The sequence below is a fragment of the Pongo pygmaeus genome, chromosome 9 (genome assembly GCF_028885625.2).
Source record: "Pongo pygmaeus isolate AG05252 chromosome 9, NHGRI_mPonPyg2-v2.0_pri, whole genome shotgun sequence".
Lineage (NCBI taxonomy): Eukaryota > Metazoa > Chordata > Mammalia > Primates > Hominidae > Pongo > Pongo pygmaeus.
In genome coordinates, this window is record NC_072382.2 from 70275463 (window position 1) to 70294648 (window position 19186).

The 19186-nt window shown below is 37.1% G+C and overlaps 1 protein-coding gene, 1 long non-coding RNA gene and 1 pseudogene across 3 annotated transcripts in view; 2 read left to right on the plus strand and 1 right to left on the minus strand.

Annotated features, from left to right (window-relative positions):
* The window catches only part of LOC134740265 (uncharacterized), a 113920-nt gene that overhangs the window by 76260 nt on the left and 18474 nt on the right, over nt 1–19186 (plus strand). The window lies entirely within an intron of this gene.
* On the plus strand, nt 1325–16364 carry LOC129007859 (olfactory receptor 56A1). 2 transcript variants are annotated; one of them, XM_054439170.2, is made up of 2 exons: nt 1325–1379; nt 7989–16364. In XM_054439170.2, the coding sequence occupies exon 2, from the start codon at nt 8023–8025 to the stop codon at nt 8947–8949; it is 927 nt and encodes a 308-aa protein (XP_054295145.2). In that variant the 5' UTR covers nt 1325–1379; nt 7989–8022; the 3' UTR covers nt 8950–16364. The 2 variants fall into 2 exon arrangements, with proteins under 2 accessions (XP_054295145.2, XP_054295144.2); XM_054439169.2 differs by lacking the exon at nt 1325–1379 and adding an exon at nt 4901–4957.
* On the minus strand, nt 18606–18724 carry LOC129009177 (5S ribosomal RNA; annotated as a pseudogene).

Here is a 19186-nt window from a genome sequence, read left to right on the forward strand (position 1 = left end):
TGTCATATTTTTGCAGTATACGTGGGTACTCCAATAAAATCATGATGTTTGTTACTAAGGAATAATAATAATAATATTGAGTAAGCAGTTAGCAATCGCTAATATACTATTCTATTTCTGTCTTTCAAGCACACATTTGTCCTTCCCAGGGCCAACTATTACAAATTACTTGTGTCTCCTTCCAGAAGCAAATTGATTATACATAAGAATATGAGAATATATACACACATACTTATGTATTTTTATCTATTGAGTATATAAATATTTACATGTATTGGATGTATTTGTATCTATGGATACATACACTTATGAGTTCATTTGTACAGCATTACAACATAATTTTGTGTGGCTTTCTATGCTCTGTTTGTTCTTCTCTCATCTCTGCTGAACAACATATCTTAGAAATTAAGCAAATACATTTAGAGATAGCTATTTTCTTTTAAAAATCACATAATTAGGATAAAATCTTTTTGAAGGCAGGAGCCATGCTTGTCTTATCACCATTGTATACAATGTCAAAGTTTGAAGAGCTTAGTACATAATTTCGGAGCTGGGATTCAAATTTGCATTCAAATTGAATGACTTTATTCCTATACTTATCCACAACCTCAATATAATAAACAAGGTTGGTAGATTTGTCTGTATTCAACTCTTTTCACATTCCTTAAGAGATAAATATATTTGTTCGTTTAGAAAAGTTAATAGTTTACTGAACTTGATTTTCTAAAATCTTGTTTAGAATTGCAATATGTATAGTCATATTCATCAGTGTAAGTGGAGACTAGAGAGGAGTCATTTAGAAAACAGACATTAGACCAGGTAGAGGAGGTTTAAATGTGGCTGGCTATGAGATCTGGGGCAAGGCTTTCTCTGTCTCTCCCCTACACAGTGGGGATAATAGTTTCTAACCTGAAGAGTTGCTTTTTCATATCTAAGGGAGATGATTGAATGAGAAAAAATACATAAAACTTCAGTAATTTAGGTCACTCAGAAAGCACTCAAAACATTGGAGTTATTATAAAGAAGTTGCTCTATAATCTCTTTTTCTGTATTTCCATCCATGTCTGTGTGTCAGACTTACATACCAGATTCCTGGATTCTGGGTTCTAGAGAATTTATTATCTTAGTTTCAAACTACTTCATCCCTCACACCCCTACTTCCTACCTGTTGGAGCACAATAAGACAGGTTTCCCCAAGGACTAAATTCCTCCTCCTCCAAGTCTCTGCCTCCCGAGCCATGTTTTCCCATCTGTGTCTAAGAAGATGGGTAAGAGAGGGTAAAGAGTTCATAAAACCCTCATGATTTATTCACCAAAATCCTAGCATGGCCACTCCTGCGGCAGTTACAACACAAAGAGCTCATTCTTTTGCATCCTCTGTAAGTCCCAGGGCCAAGGGAGGGGAGCCTAGGCTATACTGGACCTAGATAGGAAGAGTGACTGGGAGGATACGAGGCAGGCAGGGATCCTTTCCTTATAGGCAGAGGTGGGAAGTGTGGCAACTCGATGCATTATGATCTTGAACACTTCAGTAAACAGCCTCCTAGATCGTATTTCTTCCTTCTGCCTTCAGATAAGAGGATTTGATTTTCTTACTTGGGTAGGGTATGTAGTGCAAGTGAAAGATTGGGCTTCATCTTGCCTGACCAGGAACAGAAGGTCTATAGATCCCACAATGGGATAAAGGGTATAGAGATAGAGCAGAGCCAGGCATGCTGGGTTAAGTATGTCACTGGTCACCTGGATCATGGGCTCAAAGAAAGTATTGATGAAGAAGCTGGTCAATATTTCCCTGAACTCTGTCTCAGAAGAGCAGTTTAAAATAGAAAAATATAACTTTCTTTAGACTGTTAGAACATTCTTCATATTTAATCAAGATCATTTTTTCTGTGGTTTCTCTCTAGTGGTCCTTATTTTGTCCTTTTCCCCTAATAGCCATTCATAAATTTTAATGTTATCATTGATATTCTTGTTTTCTGGAGGCCACACACATACAATTTGTAAAAATGACCCCCTCCTTCAGTAGAGAGCAATGCCTCTTATCATCCTGTAACTATATGACTGTGTCTCAGTTTGACAAAAAACTTTTTAATGCATAGTGCCCTGTATTGGATAGTCCACTCCAGATGTACTAATTGGAACAGGATTGAGAAAGATTCTCAACTACTTTGCTCTTGGCATTGTACTTCTGACATTAAATTAATACACATCAAATACTCAGAAGAATGTCTGGCACATACTAGATACTTGGTTCATGTTGGTTAATATTGCCAATCCAGTTTTAGAAACCATAAATTAGTTTTTACTCTATGGACCACATTATTGGCTTATTTTTATATATGTACTTCCACTTGCTGGAACATCTAGGAATCTGTTCCCTTTCCTTTTCCTCTTGTTCCAGACTTTCTCACTCGTCCACGCCCATTTTCCAGTGTTCAGTAGTGAAGAAATGGACTTTAACAGAGTTAGAGCCTAGGTGATAACACTGGATGGGTGGAGGCAAGTGTCCTGGGCTCATTCAGGCAGTAGAGCTTTGACTCTTCATGAGCAAACGGCTAATGTGTGATGACTGGAAGCAGATAAGAGGATTGATCCACAAATATCATCTAAGGAGCATGAAGAGATATGAAGATTATGTCAAACAATGCTAGAAAAAGAGCATTAAGGGGGATGTACATCAGGGATGGTAAAATAGTATGTTGGGGGATGAGGTTCAAACAGAGGGAAGACTCACGTAGGAAGATGAGATTTTTGTTTGGATAAATTGGTAATGATTTTGACAGGATGAAATTCAAAACAATTCTTACCAACATTAGGAGCAAGTGGATCATTTTATGTTTGTATTAGGAAAAGGAGAAGACCCATTAAGTCAGAAACCTAGCACAGGGCTTTTTCGTCAAGCAAGTGGGTGAATCTTGGGGGGCACCTGTGAGCAGTGGCATAAATAGATCCCTGAGTTCCATCATGTATTCTGTGCCATGCCCCACTTCCCTCTAGGCCACCACACAACCCCCCTGTGGCTACCCTTTACGACACTGATCAGAACTGCCCCTCTGCCCACTGAAACTGTGGTTAATTCTCTTTTCTCACTCTTCCTCCGTAAAATTTTCTATCTACGTTAAACACCAAGGCCGGTAATGCCAAAATATTTTTCAGTGGGCTTTTATTAAGAATCTATGGGGTGTTAGAGAATGTAGTATGTACAAATGGAAAAGTACGCTTTATCTGCCCTCTATTTCACAGCAGAGTGGAGGGAGATAGAGAGGTACAAAAACAACATGCTAAGGTTTACAGAGAAAATTTAATAATAGAAGTGGCTTCCTCAGTGAAGCAGCTACCTCAATTATCTTACTTTCCTTCTGAATCTTTAATCTTTCCCTGAACATATAAACATACTGCAGTATCTTTCATTTCTGCCTTCCTTTTTCTTCTATTATAAGCTTGAAGTGGACTTCTTTAGCTACACAGTCAACTTTCCCTATCTACACTTCCTCAATTACTAGTTCTCCAGCTCCCTTCATTCTGGTTTCTGTTGCTACCAGTCAAATGAATCTCTCTTGGCCAGGTTACCAATGACACACCCTTATTATAATATTTAATGAATATTCACTGTCCTTATGTTATTGAACTTCTATTTGACTAACAAGTTGGTAAAACCCTTCTTGAAATTTTCCCCTTGGTTTCTTTCTAGGGCATCTTATTCTTCAGATTTTCTTTATACCTTTCTAGCCCTTCCATTTATGTCTCCTTTTTCTTCTTCCACCCCTTCAATGTTGCTATTTTCTAGGGTTCCAATCTTAGCCTTGTGCTATTCCAACTCTACAGGCTATGTTCTAATGCTTTCTGAATTTGTGTCCTAAACTATGATCCTTCTAATTTTCTCAAACTCTTCAGTTTGAAACAGCCAAAAACAAATCTATGTGTGGCGATCATCAACACCTCAGTCTTGACATGTCCCAGTACATGCTAATCTTACTCATTTAACTGTATTTTACATCTTGGTGATGCAACTTATTTACTCAAGCTAGTAAACTGGGGGTCACTCTGGGCTTCTCACCTATTTTCTCCTTTAAAACAAATCTGTCAATAAGTTCTGTCCATATGACTTCTGGAAGATTCTCCTTCTTCCCATCCTCAGTGCCTCAGCCTTTGTTCAGTTGCACATCACTTCTTACCTGGGCTATTGCAGCTGCCATTCTTTCTATTTCTGCTCTCTTGCCTTACCCAAGTTCATGCATAATAATGTGTCCAGGGTGATCTTTCTGTACATACCCTAAATCTGGTCAGGTCTCTCTTCTAATGGAAATATTTTTTTCCATTTCTCTTCATCCATATGACTAGTTTTAAAACCTTCAGCATAGAAAACGTACTTAAGATCTGGCTTTTTCTTTTATCAACTCCATTTTTGGCTCTTTCTTTCAACTCCTCATCCTTTTGGCTCCAGTCAGATTAAATATTGCATAGAATTTCCTTCCAAAGTTATTCTCAGGCTCATCTCCATGCTTTCACATAATCCATTTTTTATATCTTCAATACACTACACAGATTTAATGCATGTAAATCCTCCACATCTATTGAAATAAAACTCAGCTAAGTTGTTAGCAGCTTTAGGAAAGCTTCTCTTTTCCTCTAGGGTTGAGTTCAGAAATTTTCCTTTGTGCCTTCCTATTATTCTGCTCATATGCCTAATTAACTCATTCTACAAATATTTTTAGCCATTTCATGTCAAGCACTGTTCTAATTGATGTTATTTTCAAGGCATGAAATGTCTAATTGGGCATTGGAAGAAGGAGTATGTAAGCAACTTATCATACAAATATATAACTACAAACGATGAGGATGGTTCAAAGTACTACAGAAACATAAAATAGGAAGACTTGATCTTGTGTAAAGGGGGTTAGAACAAACCTGTCAGAGAACAGAGTATTTGAATTGAGACGTAAAGGATGAGGAGAAAGTAAGTGTTGTGTAGAAGCATAAGATGCACAGCCTTCCAAGAGAAGTGGGATCAGAAAGCTCATGTAACATTTGAAGATCTGAAAGGATGGTGTGGCTGAAGCTCAGGGAGCAAGGGAGATGGGGTGTTAGATGGAACTGGAAAATGAGGAAGGAGGTAGATAATGTATGGCATTGTCTGCTTTCCTTCCTCCCCTCCCTCCCTTCCTCCTTCCTTTTCCTTCCTTCTTTCCTTCCTTCCCTCCTTCCTTCCTTTCTTCCCTCCTTCCTTCCTTCCTTCTTTCCATAATGTAGTCAGTTAACTATGTGTACCTAGCAATCTATCTATACCCTGTATATATAGTGATGGTAAAATAAAAACCACACATGCTTTCTTCCCTCATGAACTTATGGTCTCATGAAGTTCAAGTGAAAAATTTCCTTTTTATAATATTAGCAATGAGAAGCCACTGAAATATTTTAATCAGATGACTGGTAGGATTTATATTTAAAAACATTTCTTTGATTTCAATGTAGAGAATGGTTTATAAAGAAACCTAGACTGCATTAGGAGGCAATATCTACCTTTTTACTCAAGATAATAGTACTTGGATGGTGAGAGTGGATATGGAGAAGTGGATGGATTCCAGGGCTAATTAAAAGGGGAAAATGACAGGTCTTAGTGGTTTCGTCATGTACTTTGTGTCATTTTCAATGGGTAGAATAAATGTTCAAGACATCTTCTGGGTGCTGGCTTCTAAAACTGACAAATATTTACACCAGTCACTGAGATGCTGGCAAGAGACCAGGTTTTTAAATTTTGGACTTGGTGAGCTTTGAATATCTTTGGGAAACCCAGGTTGATACATAAAGTAGGCTTCTGGAGAGGTTTAAATAAGAAACATATTTCAGTAATTTAGTAATAGAGATGGTAATTGTCTAATGACATAGACAAGATAAAAAAAGTGGAAGAAGGGAAAACAGAATATCAGAGAGGAAAGAAGAAAAGCGAAGAAAATGTAGGACTGAAGCTTTAAATTGACGTCAAGGTAGTGGATGACGGATGTGTTCGAGAAAATGAGAGGGAGTGACCAGGAGTTATAAGGTAAACTAGAAGATTTTGATGTATGAATTAGGCCAAAGAGAGTGTTTCAAGGAAGAGGATTTGATCAACTGTTTCAACAAGATTTAACAATAGGGAAGCTGTAGGTGATTTCTGAGAGCTGCTTTGTGGAACTAATGAAGATGGAAGCCAAATTGAAGTGAGTTGTGGAATGGATGTGAGGTGAGGGAATGGAGACAGTGAGTGTAAATGCTTGTGAGAGGTTTGTGCATGAAAGGAAGGGGAGAGTTAGAGAAAGAGCCAGAATTCAAAGCTGGGAGAGATGGGATCCATTCTTGAAGATGGACAGATCATTTATTTTAATGAAAGGAAATAAGAAAAGGATGAGAGTATATACACATTATTTATAAGTCTTACAAAATTTTATATAAATTTATAGGATCAAAGTGCAATTTTGTTCCATGCATAGATTGTATAGTAGTTAAGTGAGGGCTTTTAGGGTATCCATCACCTGAATGATGTACATTATTCTCATTAAGTAATTTCTCATTATCCACCCCCTCTCACCCCCCTCACCCTTCTGAGTCTCCACTGTCAATCATTTCACTCTCTACATCTATATGTACACATTTTGAACACATACATATGAGTGAGAACGTGCAATATTTGTCTTTTTGTGTCTGGCTTGTTTCATTTAAGATAACGGCCTCCAGTTCTATCTACGTTGCTGCAAAAGACATGATTTCATTCTTCTTAATAGCTGAGTAGTATTCCATTGTGTGTATGCCGTATTTTCTTTATCTTATCATCTGTTGTTGAACTCCTGGGTTGATTCCATATCTTTGCTATTGTGTATAGTGCTGTGATAAACATACCAGTACGACTATCTTTTTGATATATCGTTTTCTTTTCCTTTAGGTAGATACCTAGTAGTAGGACTTTTGGATCTAAGGGTAGTTCTATTTTTATCTCTTTCAGGAATTTCCATACTGTTTTCCATTGAGGCTGTACTAATTTACATTTCCACCAATTGCATATAAAAGTTCCCTTATACATGTTGGCATCCTTGTGAATATCTGTTATTTTTTGCATTTTTGATAATAGCCATTCTGACTAGGGTAATATGTATCTCACTATGATTTTAGATTTGTAGATTTTATTTAGAAAAGTTGAGGAAAATTTTACTGATTACTTTCCACTTTCTCCATGAGGTAGTAGTTGATGTCACCTTCTGAAAGAAGTAGAGTTTGAGGTTTGAAAAAAATGAAGACATTTGGAAAATAATTTTTTCTAGAGGAGAAAGTTGATTAGGGAAGATTTGTAGGGCACAATATTTATTGAAGGCACATTTAAGGTTAATGATCACAAATTTATAGTAAAACCAGTCTTTTCTTTCTTTCTTTTTTTTTTTTTAACTTTTATTCCAGGAGCACTAGGATGCTCAGGCTCAGGTTGTGGGAAATGAATAGTTATATTCATATAGATTGAAGTTTTAGCAAAAGGATGACTTAATCAAATTTATATTCTATTTTCTTCTAGTATACCATGAGTTTGGGTAAGAGATGTAACAAAAATATCCATCTCAAATTATATTGGGGTATAGTAGAAAGCAAAGACCTAATTAAAGCTATTTTTCTCCAAAGTGATTTATCTGAAAACTTATCATCTACCATTGCTTTTCTTACACTGGTAACATACTGGCCTAATTTGTTGTCCGTTTGTAATATGTTTTAATGCATAGTGAGGTTACTGCCTGTCACTACCCTTTTTTTTAAAACTTCATAGGTTTTTCATTCATTCATTCATTTTTCTTCATAGACCACACCATTATTTATCAAGTCTCACAATTCTACCTTTAGAATATTGGCTGAAATTTGCCTTACTTGGCAAAAGTGAACTACCTATCATTGGCTTCCTAAAGAGTAAGTGAAAGGGATACTTTTCAAAGCAATCTGTAAAAATAACCTCTTGTATCTGCCCACACACATAGTCATGAGAAGCCTACTCAGCTCACGATTCAGCCCATGGCATCACCCAGCAACAACTCCACTGCCCCAGTCTCTGAATTCCTCCTCATCTGCTTCCCCAACTTCCAGAGTTGGCAGCACTGGCTCTCCCTGCCCCTCAGCCTTCTCTTCCTCCTGGCCATGGGAGCTAACACAACCCTCCTGATCACCATACAGCTAGAGGCCTCTCTGCACCAGCCCCTGTACTACCTGCTCAGCCTCCTCTCCCTGCTGGACATCGTGCTCTGCCTCACCGTCATCCCCAAGGTCCTGGCCATCTTCTGGTTTGATCTTAGGTCTATCAGCTTCCCTGCCTGCTTCCTCCAGATGTTCATCATGAACAGTTTCCTCCCCATGGAGTCCTGCACATTTATGGTCATGGCCTATGACCGTTGTGTGGCCATCTGCCACCCACTGCGGTACCCGTCCATCATCACTAATCAATTTGTGGCCAAAGCTAGTGTCTTCATTGTGGTGCGGAATGCCCTTCTTACTGCACCCATTCCTATCCTCACTTCCTTGCTCCATTACTGTGGGAAAGATGTCATTGAGAACTGCATCTGTGCCAACCTGTCTGTGTCCAGGCTCTCCTGTGATAATTTCACCCTTAACAGAATCTACCAATTTGTGGCTGGTTGGACCTTGCTGGGCTCGGATTTCATCCTCATCTTCCTCTCTTACACCTTCATTCTAAGAGCCGTGCTTAGATTCAAAGCAGACGGGGCGGCAGCAAAGGCCCTGAGCACATGTGGCTCCCACTTCAGCACTATACTGCTGGCTGTAGTGTTGACAAATGTGGCCAGAAAGAAGGTCCCCATGGACATCCTGATCCTGCTCAATGTCCTTCATCACCTTATTCCTCCTGCATTGAACCCTATTGTGTATGGGGTTCGGACCAAAGAGATAAAACAGGGAATTCAGAAGTTACTGCAGAGAGGGAGGTGAATATGTAAAACATTTCTAATACCTCCTGTTCTTCCTCTTCAGTGATTTTACCTAGGCAGTGAAGTAGAGAAATGTCAGTTAGTGAGTATTTATTGCATGCACTGAGGCTCCCTTCATTACTGAACCAGATTCCTTCCTTTACTTTCCTTGCCTAGTTCAGGTGGAGGTAGGCAAGGGGAAGAAACTCGTATTCATTGAGTGGCTGCTTTGAACCTCGGCAATTACATTTAAGTAATTTAATCTTCAACACATCTCTGCAGGCATTGCTACTTTCATTTCACATAGTAGAAAAAGAGATGCTTTTGGAAGGGAAATGACCAAAGATCACATATGTGGGAAGCAAAAAGAATGAAACCTAGGCTCTTTCTACAAAGTTGAAATGCCTTATCAATTGCAATTGAAGCTGAAGACCAGCCTTCGTTTTCCTTTGACCTGTATTTTGTCTTTCTGGATGTCCACAGGTATTTTTTGCCTACTCTTACTTCTTTGAGACCCAAGGGACTTCTCAGAGAAGGCAGAGTCTTGCCTGACAAAACTTCTTCTGGGCAAAAAGAAAAGAGCTTTACAACAATATAAAGCAATACCAGCTTTCTATTCTATCCTACACAGCCTCACCACCTTAGAGAAAGTCTTGAAAGTGAGGATGGATGCAGACAGGGAGAGCGGACTCTAAGAGAGTAGGAAACAGGAAAGCTGACTAGGACATTGCGTTGGCCACTTTCCCTATATGTTTAAGCTACACATTCGGTGAACTGAATATCAAGTGTTACTTGATCTGTTGACTGCCCAAGTGCTGTAGTTGAATGTGGGAAGATATGTCATAGTGTCAGGTTTCTGGATAATAATGGTTCCAGTTAGGTGAAAAAAAAAAACAACCTACACAGGTTATTTACAGATAATTTAATGTAAACAATTGTTTAAATGGGTATTGGAGACAATGATGAAAAAAAGGAGGTTCAAGTAACAGATAAATAGCATCTATGGGAAGAAACCTCCACTTGGAAAGAGGTTGGGTCATTAGAACCTAAAAGTCTAGCAAGTGGCCCATAGAACTGGATCTCAGATATCTGAGGAAGGATGCTGTCCCTAATTGGTACTCATGCCATAGGACCTCAGAGGATGTGGCCCTCAGAGGTGGGACTAAAACCTTTGAGGATGGGACACTACCTTGATGGTGCTGGTATTTTTGAGAGAGTTCAATGAGGCTGGAGTTAAACAAAAGCCAAAACCAATCAACCAACCAACCAATCTGGAGACTAGAATCAATTCCACTTCCAGGATAAAGAGTTGCTGTTAAGAAATACTGACAAGACAGGAACAGACAGAAAAAGCAAATGTCCCTCTCCATGTTTCAACCTTCTAATGTTTCTGTTGCTATCTGTAAGTAGAAACTGAGAGAGAGAGAGCTGGCAAAGAAGGGTTTGACTCCCAGCACCAGCATGACAGAGTACAGTATGGATGGCAGGCTTGGGGCTGAGAGATAAGTGTTAGTAACTGGCGCAGCTCCAATCTTCTGTGGGTCTGAAAGCTTGTGACTACTGAGGAGCACCTATAACATCACCCTGCAGTGCACTGTTCCTACCAGGGAACTAGAGTTAGAATCAAGTCCCCTAGTGTGGGTGGGTGGAGAAACATGACATCATGTTTAGAGGCAGCATTCATAGCTATGAAAGAATTGACATGAAGCTGGTAAAAGGAGTAAGATCAACTGCCCCACACTGTGGGGATTAGATAAAGTAACTGCAACCCAATGCTGGTGTGGGCTCTAGGGGGAGAGTTTCTTCTAGTCACTCAACAACAGCAGGAAAGAAAAATTATACCCATTGGCTTACAGGAAGGGGCTCTTAGTACCTTCAGGCTTGGCTCTCATTGTCTCAAGCCAGAGCCACAGGTTCAACTCAGTATTTGTCATTTTTTAAGCAGCGAATTCTCTAATAGAACTTCTCTCCATTTCACAGTTGCTAGGAAAGTTTTATCTCTCACTGTTTTCCTATTGTCCCTCAGATGATATAAAGGCCAACTTCACCACTGATTTTCTAAAATAATACTTATAATGAAAATCAAATTTCATGTGTTTTGAGCACTTGCAATATACCAATGTCTATGAATAATAATATTTAATTTTCATAAGGGCCTCCTATACATGATTATAAAAGTGAGTTTTTAAAAAGGAATCTAATAGGATATAATTCATAGGAATATAATACATCTGTAATCAGGTGATGTGTTCAAGCATTTGGTCAACTCCATTGGTCTTTCCAGGAGTGCTTTCCCTGCATCTGCCATGATTTCACCAGGGAGCAAGCCCAGAATGAACTCAAAGAGGAGTCTATGTTATTTGGCCAAAACTCAGACCTTAATTCCTGAACCAGTCTTCTGTAGATCAATGCAAATGGCCAACACAATTATGAGATGCTTGACTCAAACTGGGTGTACGTAGGGATAGAAACTATCAACTTTGTTTTAGGGATTTGTAAAGGCCAGAGGGACGAAGACAGCAGTGGGACAACAGTGATCACCCCTCACTGTAACTGGCACAGCTCTAGCATATTGAGGGGCTCAGTAAACATTTCCTTACTTATGATATTGAATTGACTAAATTAGAGTTGAAAAATCATGTCTATCTTTAATCTCTAGTTCCCCAGTAGTAGAGTCCTAAACGTAACAAATGGATAAATCACATACTTGAAAAGTTGGCTCTCTGCTCTGGTTCTAAGTACAGATGTTTAGAGGACCACAGATTTCTCACAAAATTGTCAAGCTCACTGCAAGTGGTAAAATAACTGGTCTCAAGGGTCCTAGATAGGCTTTGAAGTAAATCCTCATACAGATGATAAAGGAGCAAGATAACCAAAGAATCAGACCTTGAAGGGCAGACCCAACTCTGCTGTGAAGTTCCCACAGCAAAATGTTAAAACATATCCTCTCTGTAAAGGTTTTCAAGCACTGTCTTGAGTGGATATAATGAAGTAGTATAAATTAAAGGCATTTTAAATGGGTGGGGTACCAATGTTTTGTCAGTTTTTTAAAACTGAGAAAGTCTATGAAGATTTGCTTTGCTGATACAATCTGAGTATGTTCCAACTGCATTGGAAGAGGGTGCATTCAGAACACGAGAAGAGAGACAGGAGTAGCTTTCCAAAGGTCACTCCCCTCACTCCCTGGTTTGCAGGTTAGTCATATTTGCGTGAGGAACACAGTCTCTTGAGAAGGAAGATCTGATATCATTGAATATTGCTATTCAATACCATAGCTGACTTAAATCAAGGCCAGTGGAAAGAAAGAATAACAAGTCCTCTGGAATTAAGTTGGAAGAAGAAGGGACCCTATGTTGGTAGCCAAAGCTCAAAACAAACACCTAAGTATTGTTGAGGGAACAATACTACACTTTCCATTTATCACAGAAAGCTTTTTAGTGCCTAGCCATCTTGATACTTTATTATGCTTTGGTGTATATTCTAGGCAGTGAGAGTTCTGAGACATCAGAGACCAAGTTTAGGGCATCAAGACTGTGCAACTGTAGAACCTAAACAGCAACATCTGAAGTTAAGCAAACTCTTCATAGTTGGCAAGTCAACATTGCCCCTTTGTGGCTATTTGTGGGAATAACGGTACTGTAGTGAATGCCAGTTCTCAATCTCAGGTGTTTGAAAGAGGACGGACAAGTCTGTTTAGAAAACTCCTGTACTTCCTGCTCATAGGGCACATAGGGACTTGAGTGATTAACAAATAAAAGAGACATACCAATTTATACCATGATTTTCTTTTCTTCAGCAACATTTAAAAGTCAATACCAAATCACTGACATGAGTCAGGTGTTCATAAGAATAGTGAATATCCTTAGTGTTTCATAACATATTAGGTTATCAGCATTTGGCTGAGTACTGTATATAATAACAACATTTCTGCACCTATTCAACCAAAAATTAGTTACTGAGTTCTTTACGTGTGATTAGCACTCTGAAAATACAGGAAAATTAATTTTTAGAGAGATTATGGTCAAAATAGCCCATGAATTATAATTCCCATTTTTGCAGATGAGGCTACTGAGCAAAATGATAAATTATACATAGCCATTTAATAAATAGGGACCGGAGTTAAAATTGAGAATTAAGGCATTTTGCTACATAAACCCATTTTTGCTTCTTCAGAGTCTAGGGATTGAGGTATATTTTTAATCTTTCACTGGATAGATTTGTAGTTTCCTAAGTTTTTCATGCTCCAGATTATAGATATCAAAGGCAGAGTACACTAAAAACCCATACGCATTGAATTAGTCAATGCAATTAAAGTCAGCTACTATAACAATGATAGCACAGTGGCCTAACACAATAAATGTTTACTTCTCATCCACATCTCATTTCAATGCATGAGTGCTTTGCTCCACGTCAACATTTAGGGACCCATGCTTTTTTTATTACTTGGATCCTCCATGTTCTGGGCTCTTAGAAACCTTCACTGGTGCTTCTGAATCTGGTGGCAAGCCAGAAAGAGAAAGAATATGCAGGATCTTGTAAGCTTTAGGGCCCCAAACTAGGAGACACATCACTTTCTCTATCATTTCATTGGCTAGACTCCTCACATAGATCCAGCTGCTTGCAAAAGAGCCTTGATCATAAATTTTCATTTCTCTTTTTCCTTCATATACAATATGCTTACCTCCTTACCAAGGGAGACCACCCAAGCTCTCATCTGATTACTCTATGCAGTAAAAAATCTAAGACCTACAGATGTGTGTGGCCTTTTCCATCAGATCCCATTGTGATTTCTCTTTCACCAGTGATATTCTGTCTCTCTATTAATGGCGGAGCAGATGATTTCCAGCTGGAAATGAAGTGTAGAATTCAGTTAGCAGTAACTTAATAGTAATGCAAGAATGCTTTAGGAGCAGATATTGCAATATTTTTACTTACTGAGAGGGGGACAAGTTTCTTGACTAGACATTGTTTGCATTCTCTAGGAGGAACTCTCCTGATCATTGTTTTCAATGTCCTGATCATTGCTTTTTATTGTTTTTTTAATGCCATCTGCTTTGGGGGTTTGTGCCTTTATTAATGTTCCCATTATCCTAAATGTGCCTTTATTAATGTTCCCATTATCCTAAATGAAGCAGGCATCGAACAATGTGACTTCTTTTGGAGTGACACTGCATTTGAACCTACTTTCCACTTATAAAATATTAGTATCAGTACTTTAAATAATTTTTTACTTAATTATTCATTTTAAAATTGATACATAATAATTATACATATTTATGAAGTTACATACAACGTGTAGTGAGCAGATCAGGGTAATTAGCATATCCATCATCTCAAACATTTATCATTACTTTGTGTTGGGTACATTCAATATTCTTTCTTCTAGCTATTTGAAAATATACAATATATTATTGTTGACTATTATCATCCTTTAGTGCTGTAAAACACTAGTACTTGTTTCTCCTTTCTAATTGTAATTTGAGTAGGATCAATAAATTTTTTAAATTCTAAATCAAAAACTTTCTTTAAAAGTCAAGTTCGTGTTTCTTTGGCAATAAACCCCCTCAAAGGCCTAATAGGTTTTTGATCTATCTGTATCAGGTCAGTTCAATGTGCTAGTGATCACACTCAAAGGATTTTCTTAGGCATAATTTCCATTACTTTTCTTTTCTTTATTGTCTTCTCCCTTTCTCCATGTCACTCTTTTTCTACTTAATGATGTTTATTTTAAGGCTGTCAGACTTGAGAAGGACTGCTATACACATCATTTAAACTTTTTCTCAGGCTGGATTTCTGTGAGTCTTCTTTACTCAAAGAAATTCTAAAATTTTCTCTTAACTTTTGACCGCCAAAATGGGCAAAAGATGGAAGCATTCCCCTATAAAACTGGCACAAGGCAAGGATGCCTTCTCTCACCACTTCTGTTCAACATAGTATTAGAAGTCCTAGCCAGAGCAGTCAGGCAAGAGAAAGAAACAAAGGCCATCCAAATAAGAAGACATGAATTCAAATTATCTCTGTTTGCAGATGACATGGTTCTATATACAGAAAACCCCATACTCTAGGCCCTAAACCTCCTCCAGCTGATAAACAATGTTAGTAAAGTTGCAGGATACAAAATTAATGTACAAAAATCACTAGCATTCCTACATAACAACAACAGCCAAACTGAGATTCAAATTAGAAAGGCAATCACATTCACAGCTGCCACACAAAAAATAAAATACCAAGGAATACAGCTACACAGGGAGGTGAAAGATCTCTACAGTGAGAATTACCAAACACTGCTCAAAGAAATCAGAGGAGATACAAACTAATGGACAGACATCCCATGCTCATGGATAGGAAGAATCAGTATCATTAAAATCAATATACTGCCCAAAGCAATTTACAGATTCAATGCTATTCCAGTCAAACTACCAATGACATTCTTTACAGAACTAGAAAAAACTATTTTAGAATTCATATGAAACCAAAAAAGAGCCTGAATAGCCAAAGAAATTCAGTTCCTAGTTTAGGACTGTTCAAACATATACTTGAAATCTGCCTTGACATTCTGCTATGATTATGTCAAGATCTTGGTATTTGACTGGAAAGAAACAATGTATTTTCTGCTTAGCTTTTGAGTTTAGGCAGAATTCTTGTGGTCTGTCAAGAGATGCTGTTGTTAGTATATGGTGGGGGAGGAAAGCTACATGAGTCAATACTACTGGAAAAAATAAACCTTGATATATTTTCTGAAAAAGTCACTAGATCTCTTACATTTACCAGGATGCTTATAATAGAATTAAGACTGTGTCCTGTTTAAGAAAGAGGTTGAGAGACTTTCCTTAAACCTGTGCTTACTCCTGGAAAAGTAAATGCTGGTTTGCCTGTAGATAGAGCGAAGAGAGGGATCAAGGTCTCATTTTTCCTTGAATTCACAGAGTGACTGATGAATTGAATAATGTGCCTAAATGCTTTTGAGAAAAAGTCTTCTGACATTCACTTTTGGCTTAATGAGACTTGAATTTTGAGTTTAGAAGTCAGGTTTAGTATCTTAGTTATGCTATTGCCTGACATATTGTCTTTTTAAATTGGAAAGACAATTGGGAGGCAATTTAACTATGGGGGCGGGTCTTTCCTGCACCCATAATTCTCATGATAGTGAATGAATCTCATAAGATCTGATGGTTTAAAAAAACTAGAGTTTTCCTGCACAAGCTCCTCTCTTTTCCTGCCATCACCCATGCAAGATGTAAGTTGCTCCTTCTTGTCTTCTGCCATGATTGTGAGGCTTCCCCAGCCTTGTGGAATTGTAAGTCCAATTAAACCTATTTCTTTTGTAAATTGCCCAGTTTCAGATATGTCTTTATCAGCGGCACGAGAAAATGGACTAATATATGATGTATCACATTTATTGATTTGCATTGGACCATTTTGCATTCCTGGGATAAATCCCACTTGATTATGATGTATTATCTTTTTGATGTGTTGGTGGATTTGATTTGCTAGTATTTTGTGGAGGATTTTTACATCTATGTTCATCACGAATATTGGCTTGTAGTTTTTTTTCTGTTGTGTTGTTGTTTGTTTTTGGTGTCAGGGTAGTAATAGCCTGGTGGAATGAGTTGGGAATAATTCCCTCCTCTTTAATTTTTTGGAATAGTTTTAGAAGAATTGGTGTTATTTCTTCTTTACAAATTTGGTAGTATAAGGCAGTAAAACTTTCTGTCCCTGTGCTTTTCTTTGTTGGCAGGCTTTTTATTACTGATTCAATCTCATTACTATTGGTGTTTTCAGGTTTTCTATTTCTTCCTTGTTCAATCTCATTAGGTTGTATATGTCCAGGAATTTGTCCATTTCCTCTAGGTTTTCTAGTTTGTTAGTATACAGTTCCCAATAGTCACTGATAATATTTTGTATTTCTATGGTATCAGTTGTAGTATCTTCTTTTTTGTTTCTGATTTTATTGGCATCTTCTCTCTTTTTCTTTTGATTAGTCTAGCTAGAGGTTTATCAATATTGTTTATCTTTTCAAAGAACCAAATTTTCACTTTTTTTTTGTCTTTTTGAGGCTTTTTAAAGTTCTATTCTGATTTTTATTGTTTTCTTTTACTAATTTTGGATTTTGTATGTTTTTGCTACTCTAATTTCTTGAGGTGCATTATTAGGTTGTTTACATGAAATCTTTCTACTCTTTTGATATAGGCATTTATTGCTATAAACTTTTCTCCTAGCACTGCTTTTGCTGTACTCCATAGTTTTTGGTATATTGTGTTTTCATTTTTATTTGTTTCAATAATTTTAAAAATTTTATTCTCAATTTCTTCGTTAACTCAATGATCATTTAGGAGCTTGTTTAATTTCCATTTATTTGTACAGTTTCCAAAGTTTTAGTTTTATTCTACTGTGATCTGAGAAGATTTAAAAAATTTGTTGAGACTTGTTTTGTTGCCCAATACATATTCTATTTTGGACAATGTTCTTTGTGCTGATGAGATGAATGTATATTCTACAGCTGTTGGATAAAATGTTTTGTGTTATTTCAATTTAGTCTAAAGTGCATTTGAACTCAATTTTTCTTTGCTGACTTTCTGTCTAGATAATCTGTCTAATGCTGAGAGTTGGGCATTGGTGTCTCTGCCTATTATTATATTGGTGTGTATCCCTCACTTTCAACCTAATAATAATTACTTTATATATCTGGGTGCTACAGTGTTGGGTGAATATATATATATACATATATATATACACACACACATATATATATACACACACACACATAATTGTTATATTTGCTTGCTGAATTGATCCCTTTGTCATCATATAATTACCTTCTCTGTCTCTTTTTACTATAATATTTATGACTTAAAGTCTGTTTAATCTGACATAAGTATAGTTACTCCTGTCCACCTTTGGTTTCAATTTGCATGAAATATCTTTTTCTATCTCTCCACTTTCAGTCTATATTTATTGTATAGGTGAAGTGAGTTTCTTGTAGGCAGCGCATAGTTGGGTCATTAAAAAATCTTATCAGCCAGTCTACATCTTTTAAGTGGAAATTTAATTTGTTTACATTAGAAGTTATTGCTGACAGATGAGAACTTATTCCCACCATTTTGTTAACTGTTTCCTAGTTGTTTTGTATATCCTTTCCTCCTTTTTTGGATTTGTGTCCCTGCCCAAATCTTATGTCAAATTGTAATCTCCAGTGTTGGAGGTGAGACCTAGTGAGAGGTGATTGAATTATGAGGGTGGTTTCTTGGTTAGCAGTTTTTTTCTTTCAGCATTTTGAACATAGCATTCTATTCTCTCCTGACCTGTAAGATTTCTGCTGAGAAATCTGCCCTTAATCTGATAGACGCTCCCTTAGATGTGACTTGATGCTTTTCTCTTGCTATTTTTAGAATTCTTTGTTTTAAACTTTTAGTAGTTTAACTATAATATATCTTGGAGAATACCTTTTTGGTTTTCATTTATTTGAGAATATTTGAGCTTCCTATATCTAGATGTCTAAATCTTTTGTAAAACTTGGAGAGTTTTTGGCAATTATTTTGTTAAATAGGTTTTATTTGCATTTGCTTATCTCTACTCTCTTCTCTCTTCTCTTTCTAGAACACCTAAAATTTGAATATTTGACCATTTAATGGTGTCACATATATCACAAAGGGTTTCTTCATCTTTCAGAATTTTTTTTTCCTACAGCACCCAATATTCCCAGGAAGTCTCTCATCCAAGTACTAACCGGGCCTGACCCTGCTTAGCTTCCAAGATCCAGTGAAATTGGATGCATTCAGGGTAGTATGGCCATAGACTAAAAATTCTTTTTTTTTCTTTTGGTCTGACTGAATTATTTTCAAAAGCCTGTCTTCAAGTTCTGAAGTTATTTCTTCTGCTTAACCTAGTCTATTGTTGAAACTCTATTGTGTTTTTTATTTCTTTCATTGAATTATTCAGTTCCGAGTTTTCTGTTTCTTTTCTTTTTTTTAATGATATCTATCTCTTTGTTGAATTTCTCATTTAGATTCTGAATTGATTTTCTGTTTTTTTTTTTTTGTATTACTTATTTGTGTTCTCTTGCATCTCACTGAACTTCTTTAATAATATTATTTGAAATTCTTTTGCAGGCATTTCATAAATTTCTTTTTCATTGGAATCTGTTGCTGTAGAATTACCGTGTTACTTTGGAGATGTCATGTTTTCTTGCTTTTTCACATTTCTTGCTTCCTTACGTTGGTATCTGCACATTTGGTATAACAGTCTCTTTTTTCCATTTT